Source organism: Calliphora vicina, chromosome 4, assembly GCF_958450345.1.
Source record: "Calliphora vicina chromosome 4, idCalVici1.1, whole genome shotgun sequence".
Lineage (NCBI taxonomy): Eukaryota > Metazoa > Arthropoda > Insecta > Diptera > Calliphoridae > Calliphora > Calliphora vicina.
In genome coordinates, this window is record NC_088783.1 from 84257796 (window position 1) to 84282874 (window position 25079).

General features: G+C 30.2%; 1 protein-coding gene across 2 annotated transcripts; it reads left to right on the forward strand.

Annotated features, from left to right (window-relative positions):
* Positions 1-5924: 5924 nt before the first annotated feature.
* On the forward strand, positions 5925-23212 carry LOC135956448 (apoptosis-inducing factor 3). 2 transcript variants are annotated; one of them, XM_065506948.1, is made up of 4 exons: positions 5925-6102; positions 6263-6474; positions 21099-22024; positions 22292-23212. In XM_065506948.1, the coding sequence occupies exons 2-4, from the start codon at positions 6405-6407 to the stop codon at positions 23042-23044; spliced, it is 1749 nt and encodes a 582-aa protein (XP_065363020.1). In that variant the 5' UTR covers positions 5925-6102; positions 6263-6404; the 3' UTR covers positions 23045-23212. The 2 variants fall into 2 exon arrangements, with proteins under 2 accessions (XP_065363020.1, XP_065363021.1); XM_065506949.1 differs by lacking the exons at positions 5925-6102; positions 6263-6474 and adding an exon at positions 14482-14503.
* The last annotated feature ends 1867 nt before the right edge of the window (positions 23213-25079 follow it).

The window sequence follows — 25079 nt, forward strand, 5'->3', positions numbered from 1 at the left end:
GTAACACCAGAGCAGCAACTGATGGTCTCATATATAAATGTCTTTGTAAGTTTGTTTGTTTATTTGTTTCGCAATCACGCCTAAACGGTCGCTATTATTGAAATTTGGAATATAGATAGATCCTTACATGGAAGCGTCAATAGGCTAAATCTTTTTTCAATACTTGGACTTCAATAAAGTGATAAACAGGGGAAATCCAATAAAATTGGTACCTTTAGTTCTTAAACAATCAAGAAGCATCAATAGGATATCTCTTTTTTCGTAAGGTGGACCATGAAGGGATAAAATGGGGGATCCGGTAAGATGTAATAATATGATATCTCTTTTTTCGTAACTTGGACCATGATGGGGAAAAAAATGGGAAAAACGGGAAAAAATTGTACTTATAGTTTTTAAATATTGAATATTTTAAAAGAAAAACATTTTGAATTTATCTCAATATAGTCACAAAAATATATAATTAGAAAGTACCTTTTCAAAAGTCTACCTTAAATTAGGATTTTTGTGTTTATCCATATTTATGTCTGCTTATTTGTTTTCAATTTATAGGATGTAAAAATTAACTGCTTTTTATTTTGAAATTTCAAGTGGGCGTGGCCCCTCCCATACGATGTAAATAGTTATTATGGAATATCTGGTGAACTATCATTGTGAAAGTCTTCAAACTTTATATGATTCAATTTCTTTTCAGTGAGATTTTACCAAAAATGGGTGGGATCGAACAGGGGTGAATCACCTACCAAACAAAGTAAATATTTATTTCCAAACATCTTGATAACTATAATTGCAAGATTCTTTAAAATTTTTCCGAATAGACAACTTATTATTTTACATAAACTATCTGAAAATGCTCTGGATTAGATTAGTAAGCGTGAGGTGGCACTCCCATTAAAGAAGTGGCCACTTAAAATCGGTACGCACTGTAGTAATCATAATAACGCCCCCTGTTATCAAAATGGAAAAAGATTTACATACGTTTTTAACAACACATCCACCGTTATTCTACAATGAATTGCAAGTCATTATGTTTAGTTTTAAAAAGTGTAGACACAATGGACAAATAAGCTATAGAAAAAATTGTGCACAAATATCTAGAAAATCCGACTTGGTCGGGTTATAAGATAGCCAAAATCTGATTTTCGGCAGATATCAGATCAAACATTTTACCTCTAGGCAGCTGGTCTGAAAAAAATATAAATTTCGCAGGCAATCGGCAGCTGCGGTTTGAAGAGTCAAGCTTTCTAAAAGCATTTTCAGAATTATATTAAAAGAGAGTTTGGAAAAGCGATTGCTGTCATTTATAAGACATCACACATCTGATACAAAGTTTTAGCCATGTTGTTATTACTCAAATACAACTATGAAATGGTATAATGAGAATAATATTGATGTTCTACCAAAACACATCAATTAAACAAATTGCCCAAATCTTCGTCCAATCGAGATATATTGGGCAATTGTTAAACGTAAATTGAAAAAGAGTGCAGGTACAGTAAATAACCAGATTTTGATGAGAACAAAGTGGAATAAATATGCTGGAATAACGGTAGAAGTGGGAAGAAGAGTTGTGCAGCTATTAATGGGAGGCATAAGAAGAAAAGCCAGAAAATGTATTCGCAATGATGATACATAAACCTACATTTATATTTTTTAAAGCTTAATAAATTACTTTTAATTTCATGTATAAAATGTTAACATACGTTGCTTCATTTAAAAGTTATGCTCGCTTTAATCCGTACCGATTTTAAGTGGCCACTTCTTTAATCTAATAGTAAACAAATGGTCTTGATATGAACAGTGGGTGTGGGCCCTACCACACAAAGTACATAGGCAATTTTGAATATCTGGATAACTAAAACTTTGTCCGAAATTTTTTTTTTATAATTTTACTTAATTTGGCTGAAAATGGGCGGGTTATGTTTAGTGGACATGAAACTTCACATACAAAATAAATTAATCTAATTTCTAACTTTTTATAAATTACTTTCCTATCATTGTAAGTAATTTAACTAAAAATAGACTGTATTAAAACTTGCCGATTGTAAAAACATACGAAATTATAGTCATACGAATATAACCCAACGTCTTAAGAAAAGGATCAAGATTTCTTAAAATCGCAATATATTTTTTATACTTTCAACCAATTGTGATGAAATTTGCACTAAGGTTAGTTTTATTAATAGTTATTCAGACACAATTTTAATTAAAATACATATCATTTCAAAGACTACAAGATTTATAATTTACAAAGTATTTGAATACAAGTTTTAATTGAATATTTTAACACCCTTGCCCAATTAAATAAATCCAATATTATTTCTAAAATTTGTAAATGGCAGTTTAGATAGCAATTTTGTAAAGAAATCGGCAATTTGTTCCTTAGTTGGCTTGTATAGGATTTTTAAAATATTTTCTCGAACGAAATTATATTTTATGTCGATATGCTTCATTCTTTGATGTTCTTTAGGTACTTCAGCAATTTTATTATATTGAAATCTTGCAGTAATTTCTTGATTGAAATAATTTCACACAAATTATTTCACACAAATAACACAAAGAGCTATATATTCCGCTTCAGTGGATGATAGGGAAACAGTAGGTTGCTTCTTAGTAAGCCAAGAAACAGAACAGCCATATACTTTAATTAAGTAACCACTTATAGACTTTCTATCGTCCACATCATTTCCCCAATCTGCATCTGAATAACCAAATAATATTTCATCTGTTTTTCCATCGTATAAAAGTTCCATGTTAGATGTATTTTTCAGATATCTAAGAACTCTTTTTAAATGATTCCTGTAGTACAATTTTGAAAACGACTTAAGTAATTTACACTAACGCTGAGGTCAGGTCTTGAAGTTAGCATTAAATACATTAAACATCCGATTAATTCTTTGTATGGTTCTTTCGTAAGATTATCTTTAGATAAACACAATTTTGGTTCCATTGGAGTATCAGTACCATTACAGTTTTCCATTCCAAAACGCTTAAGTAAATTTAGTATAAATGATTTTTGATTGATTTTAATTTCAGACGTTTTCAAAATTTCGTATTACTTTTACTTCCAAATATACATCAATATTACTATCTAATTTTCGCTTGAATACCCATTTACTGTCGACAATACTTTTTCCATCCGGACGTTCAACTAAATTCAATGTCTTATTTTTCTCTAATGATTCCAATTCGTTTTTAACAGCTTCGTACCATTCACTTGAATTATGACAACTTCATATATCCTCATATGTTAACGGAGTATCAGAAACAAATTGTTCAGCATTTAAAGCTAAGCAATATAATTATTTATTTTTGGTTTTCTAATTCTTGCACTTCTACGTAACTGTGGTTCCTGTTGATCTTTGTTAATTGAGCCAGTATTTGCAAAAACATTTTCATTAAAAACAACATCTCTTGACAAAACAATTTTGCGTTTAATAGGACTCTATAATCTATATCCATTGCCGCTATATCCAACCATTATTAATTTATCAGATTTCATATCCAATTTCTTCCGTTTTATTTTTGGAATATGAGAATTAGGGTGGCCCTTAATAAACGAAAGTTGGATTTTGGCCATTCTCACCCTCCAGTTTGGTGAACATTAGTAAAAAAATCATCCTGAAAAAATTTTAGGTAAATCGGTTGGGGATAAGACGTGCCGCAAGCCCTCTGAAGTTTTGAGATGCATTTACAAGGGAAAAAATGCATTTTTTTTCAGTTTTTGTAAAAATTTTGCCATTAAAAAATTACTTTTGTAATTTAATTTAAAAGAATCGAAATGTGTACGTAATTGTCGTTCTAATGAGACTTAAAAAACAGAAATCGGTCAAAAAATGTTAAAGTTATTAAAAATTCGCCAGGCCATTAACGTGTCTCAGGCCACTACAACAAGAAATGTAGGAACAAAATTAACATATTTTGAGAAATATTAAAATAAAAGCACATTTTTACTTAAAATATGTCCATATTTACTTGTATATGATTTTTTGTCTTCGTAGGATACCGTTAACCTATTCTTAGGTATGAACAAAAAAATAAAATTTTTTTAACGGTAGTTTCAAAACTCCATTTTCAAATTTTTAAAAATTTTGTTAAATAAATTTCAGAATTTTTTGATCATCTCATTGGGATTTATTAAGAATATAAGAATATGTGAAAAAATTATGAAAATAACTCTTATAGTTTTTCCGTACCTGAGATTTAAATTTTGAAATTTTCGAGAAAAACCAATTATTTGGCAATTTTTAGGCCAATGAGCTCTATTTCTTGAATGAATTTTCGTTTATTAAGGGCCACCCTAATGAGAATATGCTACACAGCCAAAATTTCGTAAATTAGATAAGTTGGGCTTAATACCAAACCATATTTCTGCGGGAGTTTTATTGCATAAAATAGCAGTTGTAGGACTTCTATTTGTCAAAAAATTTGAACAGTAAACAGCTTCCGTCCATAAACTCTTTTCTAAACCACAATTAAAAAGTATCGATCTTAGATAAAATACAGATATTTGTTAGGGTTAAATATGGAGAAAACAAATTTATTGTTCAAATCAATATAACGATTTTAAAACAAGTGACAAGAAAATATATTTTTCTTTTGAATTAAAATAGAAATCATTTCAAAGACTACAAGATTTATAATTTACAAAGTATTTGAATACAAGTTTTAATTGAATATTTTAACAATTTTACAACAAGATCGGTGGAGAACTCTCTGAGTTAGATTGGGTCAAAATTTGACATTTTGGACAAGCAGGTGTTTTTTCTCTTTCATGTAACTTATTACCTATTGTTCTTAGCAAAATGTGTCCTAAATAGTTTAGATGGCTATTTCTTCAATCTTTCGGAAAAAGAACAAAACACTCTATCTGATCATTTCATACATACACATTGAATATTTTTGAAAAGCAAAACCCTCTATCTATCATAAAAACCAATTATATGTGAGATTCATTAGGGGCTTTTAAAAAATATTGTAAAATACCGAATTTTAATAACTCAAGTAATACGCGAAAAAGTAGTGTTTTTCAAGATAGAGGGTTTTGAATATAGGCCCTCGATATATACAAGTTTTGAAACGTAAAGAATTTGTATGAAGAATACTGGATTTTTATAATATTTTTTAATACCAAATGACACCGCAATTTCGTATTCCCCGTAAAATATTTTTTTTAGCGATTTTTATACAAGTTTTGATATTAACATCTCTGAAGATACTCGTATACTACGAGTCGTAGCGTAGATTTAACTTGGTCTGAGAATTTGTGAGATTTTGTTTTGATTGTTATTAAGTTTTGTTGTTGTGCTTGAATGTGGCTAAAAGGAAGAGCGAGCAAAACAAAATACAATATCAAACTGTATATGTATGTAGATACAATGATACAAATGAAAAACATTATAAAAAAATCCCCAATTCTATATAATTTAAAACTTTATCTGTATGTTGGACAAATCAAGTTCATTTGAATGTTTTTTTTTCTCACTTGTTGCCTGGTTGTTTGCTGGCGTAGTCGTTACATACAAATGTAGTGAGTCAGTCAGTCAACCGGGCGGTCGGATTGTGAGTATATTCGTCATACAATCGCATAGTTCAATACCGAAGACTTTCATGCAGTAAGTTCATTCAAACATTGCGTTCGTTCAATCAGTAACCATTCATCTGTGCAAGAAATCGGCGGCATTTTACATTCAAAACGAAATAAAATAATAAATTGTATTTGCTCAAATAATATCGATCATCATTGAAATTAAACATTAACAAGTAAATAATTATAAAAACCAATTAATATTGTATAATAATAAAATGTCAAGTGTTTGATTTGTTAATTAAATAAAAAATAAACATAAATACTCATAGAAATAAAAATAAATAAAAAATAAAACGAAATAATAAAACACACAATTCCCATACCAATCTTATCAGGTTAACACACATTCGTTCCTCCGTAGTGGCAAACATTTGTTCAAAAAGTGTATTAAGATTAACAGTGTCACCACCACTGAATACGCTTTCGAAACATTTCTTGCATTCTAATAAAAAGAATTGTGGAAAAGCCCAAACCGTTAATACAACATCAAATGGAAATTTAAATCGTTCTATAAGGTCAGTAGACACTCTCAAAGACAACTAAAAAAAATAAAACAAAAACAATAGAAAAAAAAACTTGAATACGCGTCATTATTTCGCATATTTGTGGTTTACAACTCAACTCAATTCGTTCATGTTTCAATAAACAAACAACAACATCATCCATCATCAACAGGTTTTATTACACTTTATCGTCGTCTACATCGGCAGTGAACTGGCCAAATTTGTTTTTGCGTTCTTTCCCAAGGTCATTGCGTCATTGTTTCCAGCAACAGCTGCCACAGCAACTACAACGGAATCCAAAACGTCTGTTAACTATGGGTTCCATCAACTGTAAGGAGTATGTGACCACCAACAATGATGCCTGCGCAAATCAACCAGAAAATGGTAAGAATTTATTCGTATAATACAATAAGTAAATATTAAGTAAGTAGTAAGCAAGAAAGTCGAAGTAAAGAATTTATTGATTTTTAAACCTTTATTTTCATGCTTGAACAATGGTAATGCATAGTTATTTCCATATGATATATTTTCTATCCATACATACATATATATATATTAATGAATCCTTATTAAGTTTAAATGAAGACATACAAAAATATTAGTTATGTGAGAAATAATTCATTCATTGTTGATGAAATATTATTACCAGGGCAAGGATTTCTATGCAAATGCATGTTTGTAGTCAGTAACTCAAAACCACTTTTGACAATTTATCCTTCCGAATTGTTGCATATTTTGTAATAAATGCATATTTTGCATATTTTTCTTTTCAATGCATATATTAAGCATATTTTTCCATTTTATTGCATATTTAATTTTCTTTTGGATATATTTTTATATCAGTGTTCATTAGGGTATTCAATTAATCCGGTTTCTGGTTTAATCGAGCAAATAATTAATCGAGGTTTAGATTTATTCGGTTAATAATCGGTTAATTTAAAATTATTCGATTAACCGAATAATTTCTATTTTAATTTTAAATTGAAAATACAACAACGAATTTTGTGTACAAAAACATAAAAAAAAGCAAATAAGGTATTTGAGATAATTTTTGTAAACATATCGCCTATTTGCTGCAACAACGTCATAACTCAAAATCCGTGTTTTTGAACTGAGTAATACAAAATATGCGCCGTTCTATAATATTTCATATAGTTTTATCAGTTTTCAAAAAAGTCAATTATTTTTTGTGTGAGAGTGTTTTTTGTTGTAAACATCAAAATTAAAATTCATGTTTTCTCGTATATTTGTTAAGTAGAAATGTTGGTGAAATACAGATTAGAAAGATATTAACATCTACTACATATTTATATTTCTGAAATCGCATGATTTGTTGAACATTTATTTAAGAAATAGTAAAATGTCATAAAACATTCAAAGACGTTTTTCTCGAAACGACTTTTCTTGAATTATGACGTTGTTGCAGCAATGAGCGATGTGTGAGTTTTTTAGGGTTTTAGTGAGATCTTCTGAAATAATCTTTTATAAATAAAATATAATTTAAACCATGATACAACAATATAAGGTACACTCAGTAAAAAATAAATTCTAAATTATACAATTCTTGTAACGTCAAACAAAAGAAAATAAAACAAGTAAGAGTGCTATATTCGGCTATGCCGAATCTTATATACCCTTCACCTTTGTTGTGGATGCATTATTATTTTTTATAATTAGTATATAGGTATGTATGTACATTGCCCACTTTCAGCGTACAGCATCCTAAATTTATCAAGAACACAAAAAACAACAACAACGCCGAACGAAACAGAACAACAAAAGAAAAAAGAAAAAGAAAATACGCAAGGCAATGAAACCAACACACATCCAAATATACGTTTAATTGTATAAAAAACAAGAACAACGCCAAAAGAAACAAAACACAAAAGAAAAACAAAATACGCAAAGCATGCACATTCAAACATACGATTTGTTGATTTTTTGTCAAAAAAAAACCAACACACAACCAAACAAAAGTTTAGTTGTATAAAAAACAACAACAACGCCAAAAGAAACAAAACACAAAAAAAAAAAAAATACGCAAAGCTTGCACATCCAAACATACGTTTTGTTGTTTTTTTGTCAAAAAAAACCAACACACAAACAAACAAACGTTTAGTTGTATATAAAACAACAACAACGCCAAAAGAAACAAAACACAAAAAAAACAAAATACGCAAAGCTTGCACATCCAACTAGAGATGAGCGATATTTCCATACCTGTGATTTAATCACTGTGATTGAAAAATCACTGGTAACAACAGTTACTGAATATTGCAAGTAACAGGTACAATTAAGTCGTTCTTTTATATTTTTCAACATACTGTTAAATGTTGTTCTTTTATTTTCTTCAACCTTCGCAGGCAACGTTTTAGAAAAATCACTGGAACAACTTTAGTAACAGGTACTTTTAATATCGTTCTTTCACATTTTTCAACATACTGTTAAATGTCGTTCTTTTGTATCTTTCAACATTCATTAGTAACGTTTTTAAAAAATCACTGGTAACAAAACAAGAAAGTAACACTTACTTTTAATGTCGTTCTTTTAAGTATTTCAACAAACTGTTAAGGACATTTAATATTTTTCAACATTCACTGCTAACAACAGCCTATTTTTAGGCGCATAATTTTATTTATCTCCAACACAGTGTATATAATAAAATGTTAAGTACCATATCAGTTAATTCTCTTAAAATTTTGTTACATTTGCTTAATTTTGTTATTTTCCTATTTAAAAAAAAATGTTTTTAAATCAGCAAATATTAGTTTTTGGTTAACATACGAGCAGATTTAAGAATGCAAATAATACATAATATATTCTTCTTAACATAATTGTTATTTTGTTTAAAATAGACAAAACGTGATCACGGTCACTGTTTAAAAGAACAGTGATTTATAAATCACGTTCACTGAGAACGACGTTCTTCAAAAATCACGGGATCGCTCATCTCTACATCCAACCATACGTTTTGTTGTTTTTTTGTCAAAGCATGCAATACATTGTGTTTTTGATGAAATTTTCAGAGGTTGTCTCGGATTTTTGCTCATATCTCCGTTATTTATGGACGGATTTTGCTGATTTTAAATAGCAAAATTCTCGAAAGTATGTCTGACAGAATTGTTGAAGTTTTGGATCCTGGAGATATCTGGGGCCTTCAGAAAATTGATTTCAATAGACAGACAGACGGACAGACAGACAGACAGACAGACAGACAGACAGACAGACAGACAGACAGACAGACAGACAGACAGACAGACAGACAGACAGACAGACAGACAGACAGACATGGCTTAATCGACTCCGCTATCTATAAGGATCCAGAATATATATACTTTATAGGGTCGGAAATGAAAAATGTAGAAATTACAAACGGAATGACAAACTTATATATACCCTTCTCACGAAGCTGAAGGGTATAAAAAATATGAAAAAAAAATAAAAATCAAAGTTTGACGTTATAGGGCTAAATATTGAAATATATATAGCCCTAAATATAGTGATTCTACCTTCTACAATTATTGTATCATGATTTAAACGATTCTTTTCTTGGAAAAAAAACTCTCTCGCTGATTGTAAATGTTGGAGCATGATAAAGAATATTCCTTTTTGGATTGTTTTAGATTTTGATTAATTTAATAGTTTTGTTTAGTTATGTCTTTTATCATTTCAAAAAACAGTTTCGTCTATACATGTAGATATAAACAAAGTTTCAAATACATGTAAATTAAATATGTCAGTTGTTATACATCACTAATCATGTTTATTGGATGTTCAAAAAATATCTAATTTTAATTTGAAATTTGTATTTGAATTGAAAGGGAAAAATAAATAAAATCGGTTAATCGACACTAGAGATGCTAATCGGGACTAAATTTTGAAAATCCCGGGGATCGGGATTTGGTAAAGAATCCCGAAATCCCGAAATTTCCTGAAAATCCCGAAAATTATAAGAAAGAACATACATAATTATGTCTTTACAATTGAAAGTAAATTTTTTATTTAGCAATTCATTTTTATTAGAAACTAAAAAGCATACTATTGCATCTATGGTTTCTATGCCATTCTGGAGCGAATTTTGTTTTGCTGCTGCCGAAAAACATCTATTGGCAAAACCGTTTACAAATACTTATAACAAATTTGCAAGCATTTTCCTCCTGTTCCTTCAGAAATAAAGTGATCTATATCTTTTGGAAGTTGCAAATCTACATTATAACTTGGTTTCGTTATTGTTATTTGGGTTTTTTACATTTATTAATAATATCTTTTAGCCTTTGAGCAATCGAAATATTTTATTTTTTTTCGAGCTCCTCATCTGAGATAAAATCAATTTCGTTTGAAGAAGATTTAAATTGAGTTTTGTTAGATAACTTACAAAAAAATTGATTTTCCAGAGCCCCACTCTATGAAAACCAAAAATACCGCTTTCCTTTATTAACTATGTTGTAGCAGGAGTTGCGTTAACAACTTTGCTGAACATCAGTTTGCGATATTCAGGCATGTAGAATGTCAAAATGCATAAAAAAGGCACACAAAAGTGACTATTTCCCCTATTTATTTATGAAAAACCGGATTTGGAAAATCCCGGGATTAAAATTAAAAAATTAAAAAATCCCGGGTTTCGGGGTTTAAGAAATCCCGAAAACCCCGGGATTTTCGGGAACGGGATTCCCCGTTTGGCATCTCTAATCAACACATATTAATCGGTTTATTTGTTATTTGAAAATCGGCAATCTTAAATTATTCGAACAGTTAACCGTCCAAAATTTATCGGTTAACCGATTAACGGTTAATCGAATACCCTAGTGTTCATCAATCCATACCTCATAAAAAAAAATTGCCCGTACACTCCCTAATATAATGTATTTCTTCAGTTACAGTTACGACCATTTTTTTATTTTTTTGCCGAACGTAGGTGTCGCCTTTTTATATTTTTCGTTATATATTTGCCATTTACAGTCGGTCTCGGGAAGATCAATGTTTTGCTCTAAGGGCCATAGACCTCAAGTATCCCGTTCTAGTATATATCCACCAGTTCTTACTTCCTACCACTCTAATGTGCCACCCTAATGTCAGAAAATTAATGCTTGCAAGAAATCATTAAACTTTTGCTAACGAAGTAATTCGATAACACCTGCAGAACAGTCTGCATTTACCGTTGGATGTATACATATGATGTAACGAAATCGTGTTTTTTTGTCAAAGATAATTCGACAAAATTTGGTACAATCTTTTCTATTGCTCCAAGGACGGATTCTATTGAATCTAGTTAGAATTGGTCCATTATTTCTCCTAAACTTTGCTACAACTTTGCAAAATATTGTTATTGAAAAATTAGGAGTCCCTGGCAGTTATTCTAAAAAAAGTAAAAAAAAAAATGTTTTCTTCCTATATTTTTCAACAAAAGTGCACGAAAAAGCTATTTTTTGGAAACAAATTTTAACAAAATTTATTTTTCGGTCTCTTAGCTATATTATTGCCATATAAAGTTAAGCCGTATCACAAAGTCTGAATTAGCTGTTAACCAAAAACTGATGACACCTTTTTTAGAGGCCCCACTGATTTTCAGAAACTTTGGGGGCCCATAAAAAAAAAATCGGTCACCAAAATGGACAAACTGAGTATAGGGATTTACTACCCTTTGGTAGTAGAGTGGAACCTATACTGTCATGATCTTGTGTTTTTCCAAAAGTCTTCATTTGTTGCATAGTGTAATTGTTGCTTCATGTAATAGTCGAATAAATTTATTTTCAAATAAAAATTAAAAAAAAAAAAAATTGTAGCTTAGGCTAGGAAAAAAAATGTAAAACCAACTAACCCGAAAAAAACTGTGTTATTCGAATAATATTTTTTACTCGTTATTAGTTCGAATAATAGAGGAAATTTTAAAAATGAATCGCTCACCAGAATAATAGAAAAATTGTGAAATGTTATTCTATTAAAGTAAAATTCGAATAATTGACAACCCTAAGCTCAATCCAGGAAAATAATTTTGAAATGAATTAAACTTTAATTTCAGTTGGGAACATCCACATTTATTGGTGTCCCCTAATGTACAAAAATAGCTGGTTTTTTAACGTCATCTGTAATGAATTCGCCTTGGCAAGTAATAATGTAGTTAGATAGCTTAAATATTATTGAGAATGAAATTAAATGACAAAAAAAACAAGTAAGAGAGCAATATTCGGCTGTTACGAATCTTATATACCCTTCACCAAATTATACTTCAAAATAAAAATTTTAAATATTTTTAGGTAAACAAACATTTTTTTCCAAAGTTGTTTTTTTCATTTTTTGAAAAAAAATTTTCGAATTTAAAAAAAAAACTTTTGGTGAAAAAAAATCGGGTTTAAAAAATATTTTTTCCGATTTTGACCCATTGTAGGTCCAACTTACATTCAAAGGTCTTTGAAATATCTATCATTAGATATCCATATTGTCTATATTAATGACTTAGTGATCTAGATATAGGTCAAAAATAGGTCAACAATCGAGGTTGTCCTGGTTTTTTCCTTATATCTCAGACATTTGTGGACCGATTTTCTCGATTTTAAATAGCAACCGAGCTGTTGAATCGTGTTTGTAAGTTATTTGGGGGCTTCGGAAAGTTGATTTCAACAGACAGACGGACAGGCAGACATGGCTTAATCGGCTCCGCTATCTATAAGGATCCTGAATATATGTATATACTTTATAGGGTCGGAAAATTATATTGTGGAAATTACAAACGGAATGACAAACTTATATATACCCTTCTCACGAAGATGAATGGTATAATTTAGACATAAAACAAGTATTTTTGAATTTTTTCTTAAATTACGTTTTGAACTAAACAGCAATTGTATTATTGCGTGCATCTAAATTTAAATAATGTACAAAAAAGAATCAAATAATTTTATATTAATTGTTTTTAGTGGACATAACATTGCGTGGGGTCTATAAATCGACAATGATTAATAAATAAACACTAAAGAAACGTAGGTATTAAGTAATCTACCGAAATTATTTTAATAAGTCGTTTAAAAAATTGTGTGTTTTACAAAAAAATATTTCCTTAACGATTGAGTTGTATGAATAAAAATAGACACATGTATAGAAAGGATAATTGGTAGGAATAATATAGGATACACAATACCTAGCAATATAGCGGGCGTTCCCAGTATAACCTACAAATTTTGTTTAAAATGCTTAATTAAACAACAGTTGGGTGATTATAACATTTTTCACAAGCAATGTTAATCTTAAAATAATTGGTTTTTGGAATATTTTTTCATTAAAATTGTTCTAAAATACATGTCAGACGTCATTCAGGTTGTGTTACATATAAACATATGTACATATGTATTAAAAATTTAAAGAAATCTGTGTTAAATATTGAGAAAAAAGACAGCGGGTATAAATAAGTTTGTATGTTTATCAAAAAAATATTAGTTGCACAGGCCGACAGATAAAACATTTGTTTTCTTCAGTTTCTGAATGACAACCCCCCCATCGGAATCAATTCTTTTCCAAAGTGGAATGAATTCCGTATTTTGTTTCTCTGGAAATTAAATTAAACATCTAAAAAATTTCGGAATTGGAACCATTTCGAACAAAATGTGTGACAGGCCTGATAATGATGTTCTATATCGAACTATAGGGTTATTTCACGTTCTACAACATTTGGTCCTACAGAGACTAAAACATTCCAAAATCAGGTAAAATAAATAAATTAAACTTATGTTTCCATAAACATCTTTAAGTCCCATTTTCTCAATCGCTGGTTATCGTTTTTCGTTACAATATACTTCTAATTAATACAATATACATAATTTTTGTATTAGAACTGTCAGTATATCGTCACGATAAAAAATATATAAATGTAAATTTACCTTATAAAATTGCTCTTATTGGTTGTTTTATGGTCCAAAAGAGGGATAGACCAAGGGATATGAAATTTTCCCTAAATATTCATCGTTGATCAGAAATGTTTGTTATTGAAAATGAATAAAATCTGTCCAATCAAATTTCAATTTCTAAATAACTTTTCAGCCTAAATCAATTCAAATCCATTCCTGTTGCTGAACTTTCTTTTTAATATCTAAAGTTCTGTCAATATTAATAAGCAATGGTGCAATGGAGAGCTGATTTTTACATATTTAGCAAAATTATCTTAAAGGTGTACAATTTCAATTGTCCAACTAAATTTCTAGATATTTAAAAAATAACGTAATTTTGGTGGAATTCAAAAGTGTGGTGGAATCATAAGAAATGACAGTGTAGAATGTTGAATAAGTAACAAACAACAATACTGACAACAAACATGTTATTTAAGAATACGTCAAGTTTAAAACAAGCTACCTACTACTCAATGATTAGTACTAAACGTAATTTATTCGAGTAAACAGCAACAATTCAGTTAAAACAGAAAAACGTAAGTTTTAAATAAAGAAAAAAATTGTACTGAAACAAACGTAAAAAGCACTTAAATTTGTACATACTGCACACATTTGTCTTTAACATGAAATTGTTAATTAATAAAAATTTAAAGCAAAACAAAATCAAAAAAAAATAGTGCCAAATAAAAAATATTAGTAAATATTAAACAATTATATTCCATACCGAGCAACAATAATAAAACAATAAAGACAACACACGAATAATTAGATTTTTTAAAGAAATATTTGGTTGTATTCGCACAAGGTTATCCAGTTACTACATACATTGTTCGATAGTACGATTTATCTATCTATTCATTAGTTCAGTTTCGTTTTTTTTTCTTCAATTGTTTGTTTGTTTGATTTTTTTTATTTTACAAGCGGTCTAAATTATTATTCTCAATGCATATTGTTGTTTTGGCGAGTAAATGCATTTCTAAGAGAACTGAGAGAATTACGAAATAAATGCAATAAATAAAATAAATGACAGTATTGCAATAGAAGAGAAAGTAAGAATTTTGTGTATAAATTGGATGTATGTAGTACATATGTATGCACAGTAGGGCAGAATTAAAAATATATTTTGGAAATAAATTTGCCATTTCTAACTTGTTTTTCTGATTGACATGAAATTTCACATGGGCTTAGCTGAGTAGTATTTGAGTTTCAGTTGTGATTGCAATGAAATTCTCTAAAACTAAACAAAAACACCCAAAATTGGAATTTTGGCCTTAAAATCCATATTCTAACCGGATCTGGTAAAGGCAATATGGGCATTTCCTGGGGTCACGAACGTACGTTCGCACGCATTTGAAGTCCAAAGAATATAGAAAACAAAACTTGTCCTAGCATTTTTTTTTTGCGATTCGATAGCATTTTGGAAGCTCTATGTTTAGTGCAAAATATGGATTTCATCGAGTTTAAGTTTTCATAATGGTAGTTATAAACATGTGGTAACGAACGTACGCAAAATAGAATTCAACTTTGGCTGACAGTAGTGAAATGTAAAAATCTGCGAAATGGAACGGAATATTTAAAAGCGATTAATTTATTCTAAAAGTGTATTACTCTAGGTCTCTATTCGGTATTCACACAATAAACTGTCTCTATTGGTTTTTGTTTAATTGGCTTAAGTACCGGTCGCGAACGTTCGATTTTTCCATGTTTTTTTTATTATTAACACCATGCATTTGAGAAGCCCGCCACTCCTGGGGGATCTATGGGTTCTATCGGCTAAATTTTAAACTTTTATCGACACCTACTTAGTTTGGGTTTTTGAATTGAAGTTTAATATACGAATATTGTTTTTGGATTGTCAATTATTTTGTTTCATTCTAGCAAATGAAACAAAATAATTGAAATGCGGCCAATATTAGCAAAAAAAAAATCCGAAAGTACAAACAACTGATTAAAAAATGTTTATTTTCTCAACACACAGCCAGCAAAAATTTGTTTCTTCTTATTCATAAATTATTCACTGTTGTGATAACAAAATGTGACATTTTTAGACGTTGTGCAGTACTACGAAGTTTAAACTAAAATCCAAAAAACATCAAAGTGTATTAATGTTAGATTAGATTTATTTTTAGATTACCTAATCGGATTATTAATTGGCATTTGATCTTCGCCCTTATATTTTAAATATAGGTATGGTTAGATTTGATATTTTATTTAGAATTTAACAACGCTCAGTAGGTGAATTTCTAAACGGATATTATGATTTTAATGAAACTATTCACTGCTATTAAAGATGAATTTAAGGTTTTTTTAATTTGGATCTTATAATATAATGGCGTGGTCACACAGCTCAAATATTTTTGTTTTTGAACCGATCAGAAATATTGTTTTATATATGGAGTATAATAGTTGAAAAAAAAACTTGTTACACTATAGATTTCTCTTTTAATTTATTATTATATTTTGATTTGTTTAAGTATATTTTAGGCAGTTATTTTCCAATAAGTTATAAACATTCAAGGGCTCGTAATGCTCTATGTAAAAAAGTAAAAAAAAACGGGAATATGAATTTATTATATCTGGAAATGTAATTTAACATCGTCATTGAACTTCTAAAATTTACAAACCTTTCACTTTTTTGTACATAACAGCCTGAAAACCTAATTTAATTATTGTATCAAGCAAACTAATGGAAAAATGTTCAAAAAATTTGTTTACTTTTATTTTCATAGAGAATACACATAGAGCGGAAACACTCCTGTCAAAGACCTAACTCAGTTGTCAGAAACTCTGAAACAAAAACAACACTCGTATGTGTGATTATTTTGAGTAATTTTTTGTTTGAGTTTTTTTTTTTGTTCAATTTATGTGCTGTTTATACCCTACACCACCATAGTGGGGAGGGTATTATGCGTTTGTGCAGATGTTTGTAACGCCCAAAAATATTAGTCTAACACCCACCTTAAAGTATACCGATCGAGTTAGAATCACTTTCTGAGTCGATTAAGCGATGTCCGTCCGTCCGTCCGTCTGGTTGGCTGGCTGGCTGGCTGTCCATGTAAACCTTGTGCGCAGAGTACAGGTCGCAATTTTGAAGATATTTCGATGAAATTTGACACATATTATTTTTTCGGCTCAAGGACCAAGCCTATTGAAACTGGCTGAAATCGGTCCACTATTTCACCTAGCCCCCATACAAATGTCCTCCCGAAATTGGACTTTATCGGTCATAAATGTTTAATTTATATATGTATCTAAACAAATTCCGCTCCAAATAAGTTTTATATACACAAAATTCATGTCACCAAATTTTTTTACGATCGGTCCATAATTAGTCATAGCTCCCATATAGACCCGCTTCCGAAAATCACTTTAACGTGCATAAATCGCTTAAAAATGTTGGTAAACACACAAAATTCAACATAGTTAACTTCAATATACACATAAATCACAAGACCTTATTTCATGGTGATCGGTCCATAATTGGTCATAGCCTCCATATAAGGCCCACTTCCGAAAATCACTCAAAAATATAAATTATTGAAATTTTAAAAGAAAATTTTTTTTTGCTCTTTACTTAGTGTAGGGTATTATATGGTCGGGCTTGACCGACCATACTTTCTTACTTGTTTTCTATAGCGAACGAGTACTATGAGTGGAAATTTAACATGTGTTTTGTTATTGTAACAAAAACAAAATACATGTAAAACGTCCACTCAAAGTACTCGTTCGCTATAGAAAAACAGCATATTAATTCAAAGTTATTAATTTTAATTGAGCCATGTTCGATGAAAATTTTAATTAGAATTCAAAAAAATGTTTACATATCATTCAATAAATCAACTTCCTAAGAATAATTACAGTAGATTCATTCCAAGCTTTTTAAAACAATTATTTTTTTATATTAAATGCATTCTTATGAAATTACAATATTTGTGCAGTGTTGTTAGCTCTTCAAGTTTCTCAAAAAATGTCTATTATTAAGAAAAATGAGAAGTGAAAAGGAGGCAATATATTAAAAACATAAAATTTGCGACTTTTACCAGGAATTATTGATTTTTTCTTTAGAAACCACATTCTGTAGATTTCGAATCGAATAAATGAATGTGATAGAAATAAATAAAGCATTTTTCTTTGTTAGTTTGTTTCATGTGAAATATCAGATTTTGACAACTAACAAATATTGTCTTTGTTGCATTTGTTGCCGTGACGCTCTCATCTGATTAATACGCCTTGACTGGAATAGAACAATAATTATTTTACAATTTTTATTAATTTGCATTTTTGATATTATGTAAATTATAGCTTTTGTCATTGTTATACAATACAAATTATCATTTAATTTTGTTTGGATGAAATACAAAGAAAGTCTAATGACTTTTATGGAGAAATTTATAAAATCAGCTAATAATGAATTGAATAATTTATTTATTTTTATTAATACATGTATATTAGGGTATTCAATCGAATAACCGTTAATCGGTTAACCGATTAATTTTGGACGGTTAACTGTTCGAATAATTTAAAATTGCCGATTTTCAGAACTAGAAAAAAAAACTAAGATAATGAATATTCTTCATCATGCTTTCGTTTTCTCCAACATCTACAATCAGCGAAAGAGTTTTTTCCAAGTCAAATTTTATTAAATCTAAAGAAAAGGGAAAAAAATAAATTATATTCTTTTTATAACAGATTATTTCGGAAGATCTCACTAAAATCCTAAAAAAAACTCAAAAGGATTTCAAATACCATATTTGCTATTATTTTTGGTTGAATTGTTGTGTTTTGTTTGTCTTTTATGTTAGGAAAAATATTTGGTTCAGTGTGAGAAATTATAAGAAAGAAAAAACCTCTCACGACTCGCAGATTTTCATGTACCTCAAAAACACTTCCGTTTTCTGAAACGTACGCTATACCCTTATTTCGCTCGTTATTGTGGACAATAATGTTTCGAATATACTTTTTTTGGTAAAATATGTATATTACCCTCTGAATGGAACATAAAGACCAAATTAGTTTTCAGTTGCTCTACGATAAAATTTCTACCGGATGTTTTATGGTTATTATCTATTTTTAATTTTACTTAACAAGTGATAAATAAAGGCAATTGTTAATATGTTCATTCTTATGGGCTCCATAATAATTCTATTTATGTTCCACTTTTTCTTAATTATTTAAACGTTTTTTATCTTATCAGAAACTTGAAGAATACGAGCATTTCAAAAATACCAAGCAATACTTGCATAAGCGATTTTAATTATAAAATAACATCAAATCTTTTTATTAGACCCTGTCAGACACACATGATTTTCGATAAATTTTTTGTTTCTTTTGCTTCTTCAGATTCCGTTCGTTTTTTTTGTAGTTTATTAATCTTTACCAAATAAATAAATTTAAAAACTTTTATTCACAAATTAAATTTAATTTTGTATGATATACTCGGGTTTCTAGTTTCCCTGAATTTTCCACTTCTCGGGAGGAAATTAAAAAAGCTCTTCATTCCCGGTAAATTTTTAATAGTAAATTAAACCAAAAACTATTAAAACTATTTACGAATAAGTAGTCTTAGAATTTTACCAGCGTTTTAAAAGAAGTATAAAATAACACTATTTGGATGCACAATGATGGTCCAACACTTTAATGGTTTATACTATAATAGTGGCATTTGACATGTCTTGTCACACACGTAGTTTTAATCTGTGTAAAATCAAAAAAAATATATTATTCTAGTAAACCACTTAAGAACTCCGACTATGTTAAATCTGGAAACATGCATAGTTCGCTTCGAAAGACAGATTTCGCAAATCAGATTGTTTATAAACAAATTTAAACCACTATTATTGTTACTATTTTCTCTAAATATGAATATCCTTAGAATTTGTAATGTTAGGCGCACTAATAATTCCTCAAAGAACATACAATTTCAATTTGAGTCATTCTAATCCCTTGCAGTCCCCGCACACTCTGCAATAATCCGGAGTGTCGTTGTCCCATCTATTCGTCCTAGCCCTAACTGAGCAGGGACCAGAATATCCAGTAGCTCTGCCTGAAAGACACTAAATTCATCAGGAAGTCTAAATGGCATTCTCCTGTCATCCTCTCCTGATATCCCAAAATCAGAAAACTATCTTTTCGAAACCATTCCAATGCGAATAATCTGCCCCTTTGTAAATAGTATCTATGAATATTTTTCCAAAATTAATCAACATACAACAATTTTCGTTTGATTCATAATATGCAATTTATTAAATTCCTTAAACATCTAATAATTTCACTTTTATGGTTGTTCTTCGTTGATAGTAGTTTTTAAATCATCAAGTACACTTTCTGAAAACTTAACCAATCGATTATAGCCTTTGGTAAAAAATGAGTTCACATCAACCCAGGTGTCGCTGCGTTTCACATCATCGATAGCCGATACTATGGGTGGAATTGGATTATAATTATCAGAAACTTCTCTGGCGATCGAGTTTAAGTCGTTAGTAAAGAAAGATTTAACACTCGTCCACAAACTTGAGTCCTCGGGTGTTTCTTCTAACGTTACTGTTGCATCTTTTTTATTGAAGTTTGTTGGTCTTAGTTCAATTAAATTATTTTTGTTGAAATTATCATCAATATCCATTTTAAATATAATCGGCTTAAGAGTAAATGTCTCATAGTACTCATTGTTATTTGAGGGTCGATTTTTAGATTTTCCAATAATTTCAAGCAAAGTTTCCCAGTCTTCATCAGTTAAGTCGCGGATGGGCGAAGCCTGGTTTTCGATTGAAATTGCCAGAAGCAATATCAATTTTATCAAAAAAATATATTTCTGCAATAAAACGAATTTAGATTTAATCTTTATACCATTTTATTAAATAATCTCTTGTAAATATTTACCATTTCGATGTGTCCTTTCAAAGTTTTCACTTTGAGCTACGAATTCGAACTACTTTAAAATTTCTTTAACCTGGCAATTTTATAGATTTATTTTCAAAAGGTTTGATAATGGTTTCCATATGTTGAACAGAATTTTCAAGAAATTTTTCCATACTTCATTAAAATGTAATTATGTACATACATATGTAGGTTTTTTTTAGTACAATATGTAAATAGTTGTAAAATTAATGGGTTTTCCTTTTGTCGTTTACTTAGGTACCACCGGTTCAGGATCATATCAGTCTACCTGCGAAAAGAAAATGAGTGAAGAATATACTGACGCTGTAGCCGTTTGCAATGTCAACGATCTGCAAGAACATGATATGAAACAATTCAATTTCGATGAAAACACCAAAGTTTTAGTGGTCAAACAGAATAATCAAATTAAAGCTGTTGGCAGTAAATGTACGCATTATGGAGCTCCTTTGCATACCGGTGTACTGGGTGATGGACGTGTTCGTTGCCCTTGGCATGGAGCCTGTTTTAATATTGATACTGGTGACATCGAAGATTTCCCCGGTCTCGATTCTCTGCCCTGTTTCAAGGTTGATGTTGAAAAGGATGGTCAAGTCATGTTACGGGCTAAACGCAAAGATCTTGAGAGTTCGAGACGTCTGAAAAATATGGTGAAACGTGATCCCAAAAATCATCTTTGCTATGTGATCATCGGCGGTGGACCTGCCGGTGCTGTATGCTCGGAAACATTACGCCAGGAGGGCTTTACCGGTCGTATTGTTATGATTTGCAAGGAAGAATACTTGCCTTACGATCGTGTGAAAATCTCAAAATCGAGTGAAATAAAAATTGAAACTATTCAATTCCGCAAACATGAATTTTATGATGAATATGGCATCGAAACCTTAATGTCAACAGAAGCCACCAAGGTGGATTGCGAAACCAAGACAGTGTATTTGTCCAACGACACAACACTTAAGTACGACAAAATGTTCATTGCAACTGGCTGTAGTGCTAGCAAGCCACCAATTAAGGGTGTAGATCTCAAAGGTGTAGTCGTGGTACGTGAGTTTGAAGACGTCCAACAGATAAGTAAGATGATTAAACCGGAAGTGAATGTTGTATGTTTGGGATCAAGCTTTATCGCTTTGGAATCTGCACAAAATTGGGTGAAGAAAGTTAAAAGTGTAAGTAGAAATTTTAAAATATAGAGTAGAATAGGGAAATGTAGTGTCATAGAATAAATATATTTATGTATTTATGTGTGGTTGTTTTAATTAAATTCTGAATTAAGATTTTAGTGAATTAAGCTAAAATTGAAACATTTTTTTTTAATTTTTCCATACAAATATTTTCAAAAACTTTACAAAATAAAGCCTTATTAATTAAAGTAAATATATTTTGCATATTAATCAAATTTAACTCTTCCTTTTATTGTATTTTTAAATTATTAGGTAACTGTAATATCGCGCACAGAATTTCCTCTTATGGCGAGTTTTGGTTCGGCCATCGGCGAACGAGTGTTACGTTTATTCCGTGATCAAGGCGTCAATATGGTTATGAGCAGTGGCATTGTCGAAGCTATTGGCGATTCTAACAATAAAGTTACCGAAGTAGTATTAAGTGATGGCACTAAACTACCCTGCGATATACTCATTATGGGAACTGGATCTAGATTCAATACTAAATTCTTAGTGGGTTCTGGATTACCAATCAATGCCAATGGTTCCATTGATTCCGATATGTATTTGAAATCATTGGTCGACGATGTCTATGTTGGTGGCGATATTGTTAATGCTCCAGTATTTGCAAACAATAATCAACGTGCCACAATTGGTCATTATCAATTGGCTCAATATCATGGTCGTATTGCGGCCATAAATATGGCCAGTAATGCTGCTCAGGAGTTACGAGCAGTGCCTTTCTTCTTTACCATGCTTTTTGGCAAAGGTTTCCGTTATTCCGGCTATGGCTCGTATGCTGATGTTGTCATCGAAGGCGATTTGGAAAATTTGAAATTTGTTGCCTATTTCATTGACAACCAAGACAAAGTGGTGGCTGTGGCTTCATGTGGCCGTGATCCCATTGTGGCACAATTTGCGGAATTACAAAGTCAAGGCAGAAAGTTGCATCGTTCAGATTTACAACATCCAAATGATCCGATTGCATGGACAAAACTTCTTAAGGAACCAGTCAAGTGTTTTTAAACCTATGAATATGCTTAAAATGAGCTTTCAAATATGTATTTGTATTATTACTTTAAATTTTGTAGCTTTGTACTATTAGTACGTTTATTTATATAGTTTATTTTTCTTTTTTTTTACAAATTTTAAATAAAAATTGTTAATAAATATTATTTGCAAAAACGTCCAATATTATGTATAAAGAATTGAATTAAATTCCGATATGGTATGAAAGAAATTTGAATATATTAGCTTCGGAATATATTTCTAATAATTTTGTTTAGATTTTTAAGTTTCCGGTCTATCTATATTAGGTAAATAAACAAAATTGTAATTTGAGGAAAAATCTGCAAAATGCTAAATGCTTTTAATGATAGTAATCTCAGATGCAAACTAAGTCCATTTTCACAAATTTTAAAGGAGAAAACAGAAGAAAATTCCTTTGTTTTAAGTATTAATTATAATCACAGTTTATAAGAAATGAATTTTGGGACTTAGCTCATTTTCTATAACATATTTATTTTGTTTTTTAGTGGACTTAACACATTTTCTTATAATTTTTTTCGGCTATATATTCTGCCCAATCATGAATAAAAAATCCGCGGGAGATTTTTCCCTTTTCCCATTTTAAACACTGAATGTGAATAGGAAAAATGGGAAAAAACTCCGGCGGATTTTTTATTCATGAGTGGACTGAAAAGTAATGGATATCAAAAGTTAAAAATATGATGGTAAATAAAGTCAAAATTTTGAGTTTCCTCTTATGAGAGTGTTGTATGAAATAAATTGTATTTGGTCCTGGAATAGACTTGCCACCTTTTGAAATTTCCAAAACGGGACACCACTAAATGATCAGATAAAAATTCAAACAAAATCGTTAAAATTATTATCCTATTTTATTTATTAATATCAACAATAACACATCTTATATATAAATAGGCCACACGTTTTTTTGTGGTACACTTTTAAGTATGTTATTGTCTACCAATATTGATGAAACATATATGGTTTAAAAGGTTATTTTCTCTAGATTTGCAGAACATAATTTTTTTTAATTCTTTCCATAAAAGTAGTAAAAAGCGTTTAAAAGTGGTCGAATTTCGGCCACCGGGCGATCCTAGTAAATCATAAAACTTTAACAAAACAAAAACGTAAATAAAATAGGAATAGTTAATATTATAGGAACATGTTTATTTGTTTGTGACTTATAGCAGAATAAACCACTGGACCGATGGTCTTGAAATTTGTTATGTATGTTCCCCTGTATCTGGATGGACCAATAGGCTATTTTGAAATTTCAAGTGGGCGTCGCACTTCCCATACAAAGTAAATAGTTATTATGGAATATCTACTGAACTATAACTGTGAAAGCCGCAAAACTTCGTACAATTTACTTCGGTATCATTGTGCGCATCTTGGCTAAAAATGGGCGTGACCTATACAAAGTATGGTATATCTGGAGAACTATCACTGAAAGTCTTCGAACTTTATACGAGCCAATTTCTTATCTGTTTATGAATCTTACCAAAAATGGGACTGATCGGAATTGGGGGTGTGGCACCTTCCATAGAGAGTTAATTGTAATTATCGAATATCTGGAGAACTATAATTGTGGAAGCTTTAAATTGTTCCCTAATATCACCCTTACTATTCTACATAGTTTGGGTGAAAATGGTATTGTGGTAGTGGGTGTGGCACCTCTCATACAAAGTAAATAGTTAATTTCGAATATCTGGAGTACTATAATGGCAATGTATTTAAACTTAGTATGAATCAAATTCTTATCACTGTACGTAGTTTAGCTAAAAATGGTCTGGATCGGAGCAGTGGGTGTGGCACTTCCAACAAACTCAGCTCATCTTAAGCTGAAATTGAAATGGACCAACAACTCAGCTTTAACTAAAGGTAAAAGCATGCTAGAGCGAGTATCGTGCCATTATTTCATGAATGTTAAAAAATGTTTACAGTATTTTTTAATAATTGAATGAGTTTTTCGGAACTTTTAGAAGTTAAAGCACTAATAGGGGGGTCAGACGGCATGTATTGCTTGTGTATTGGG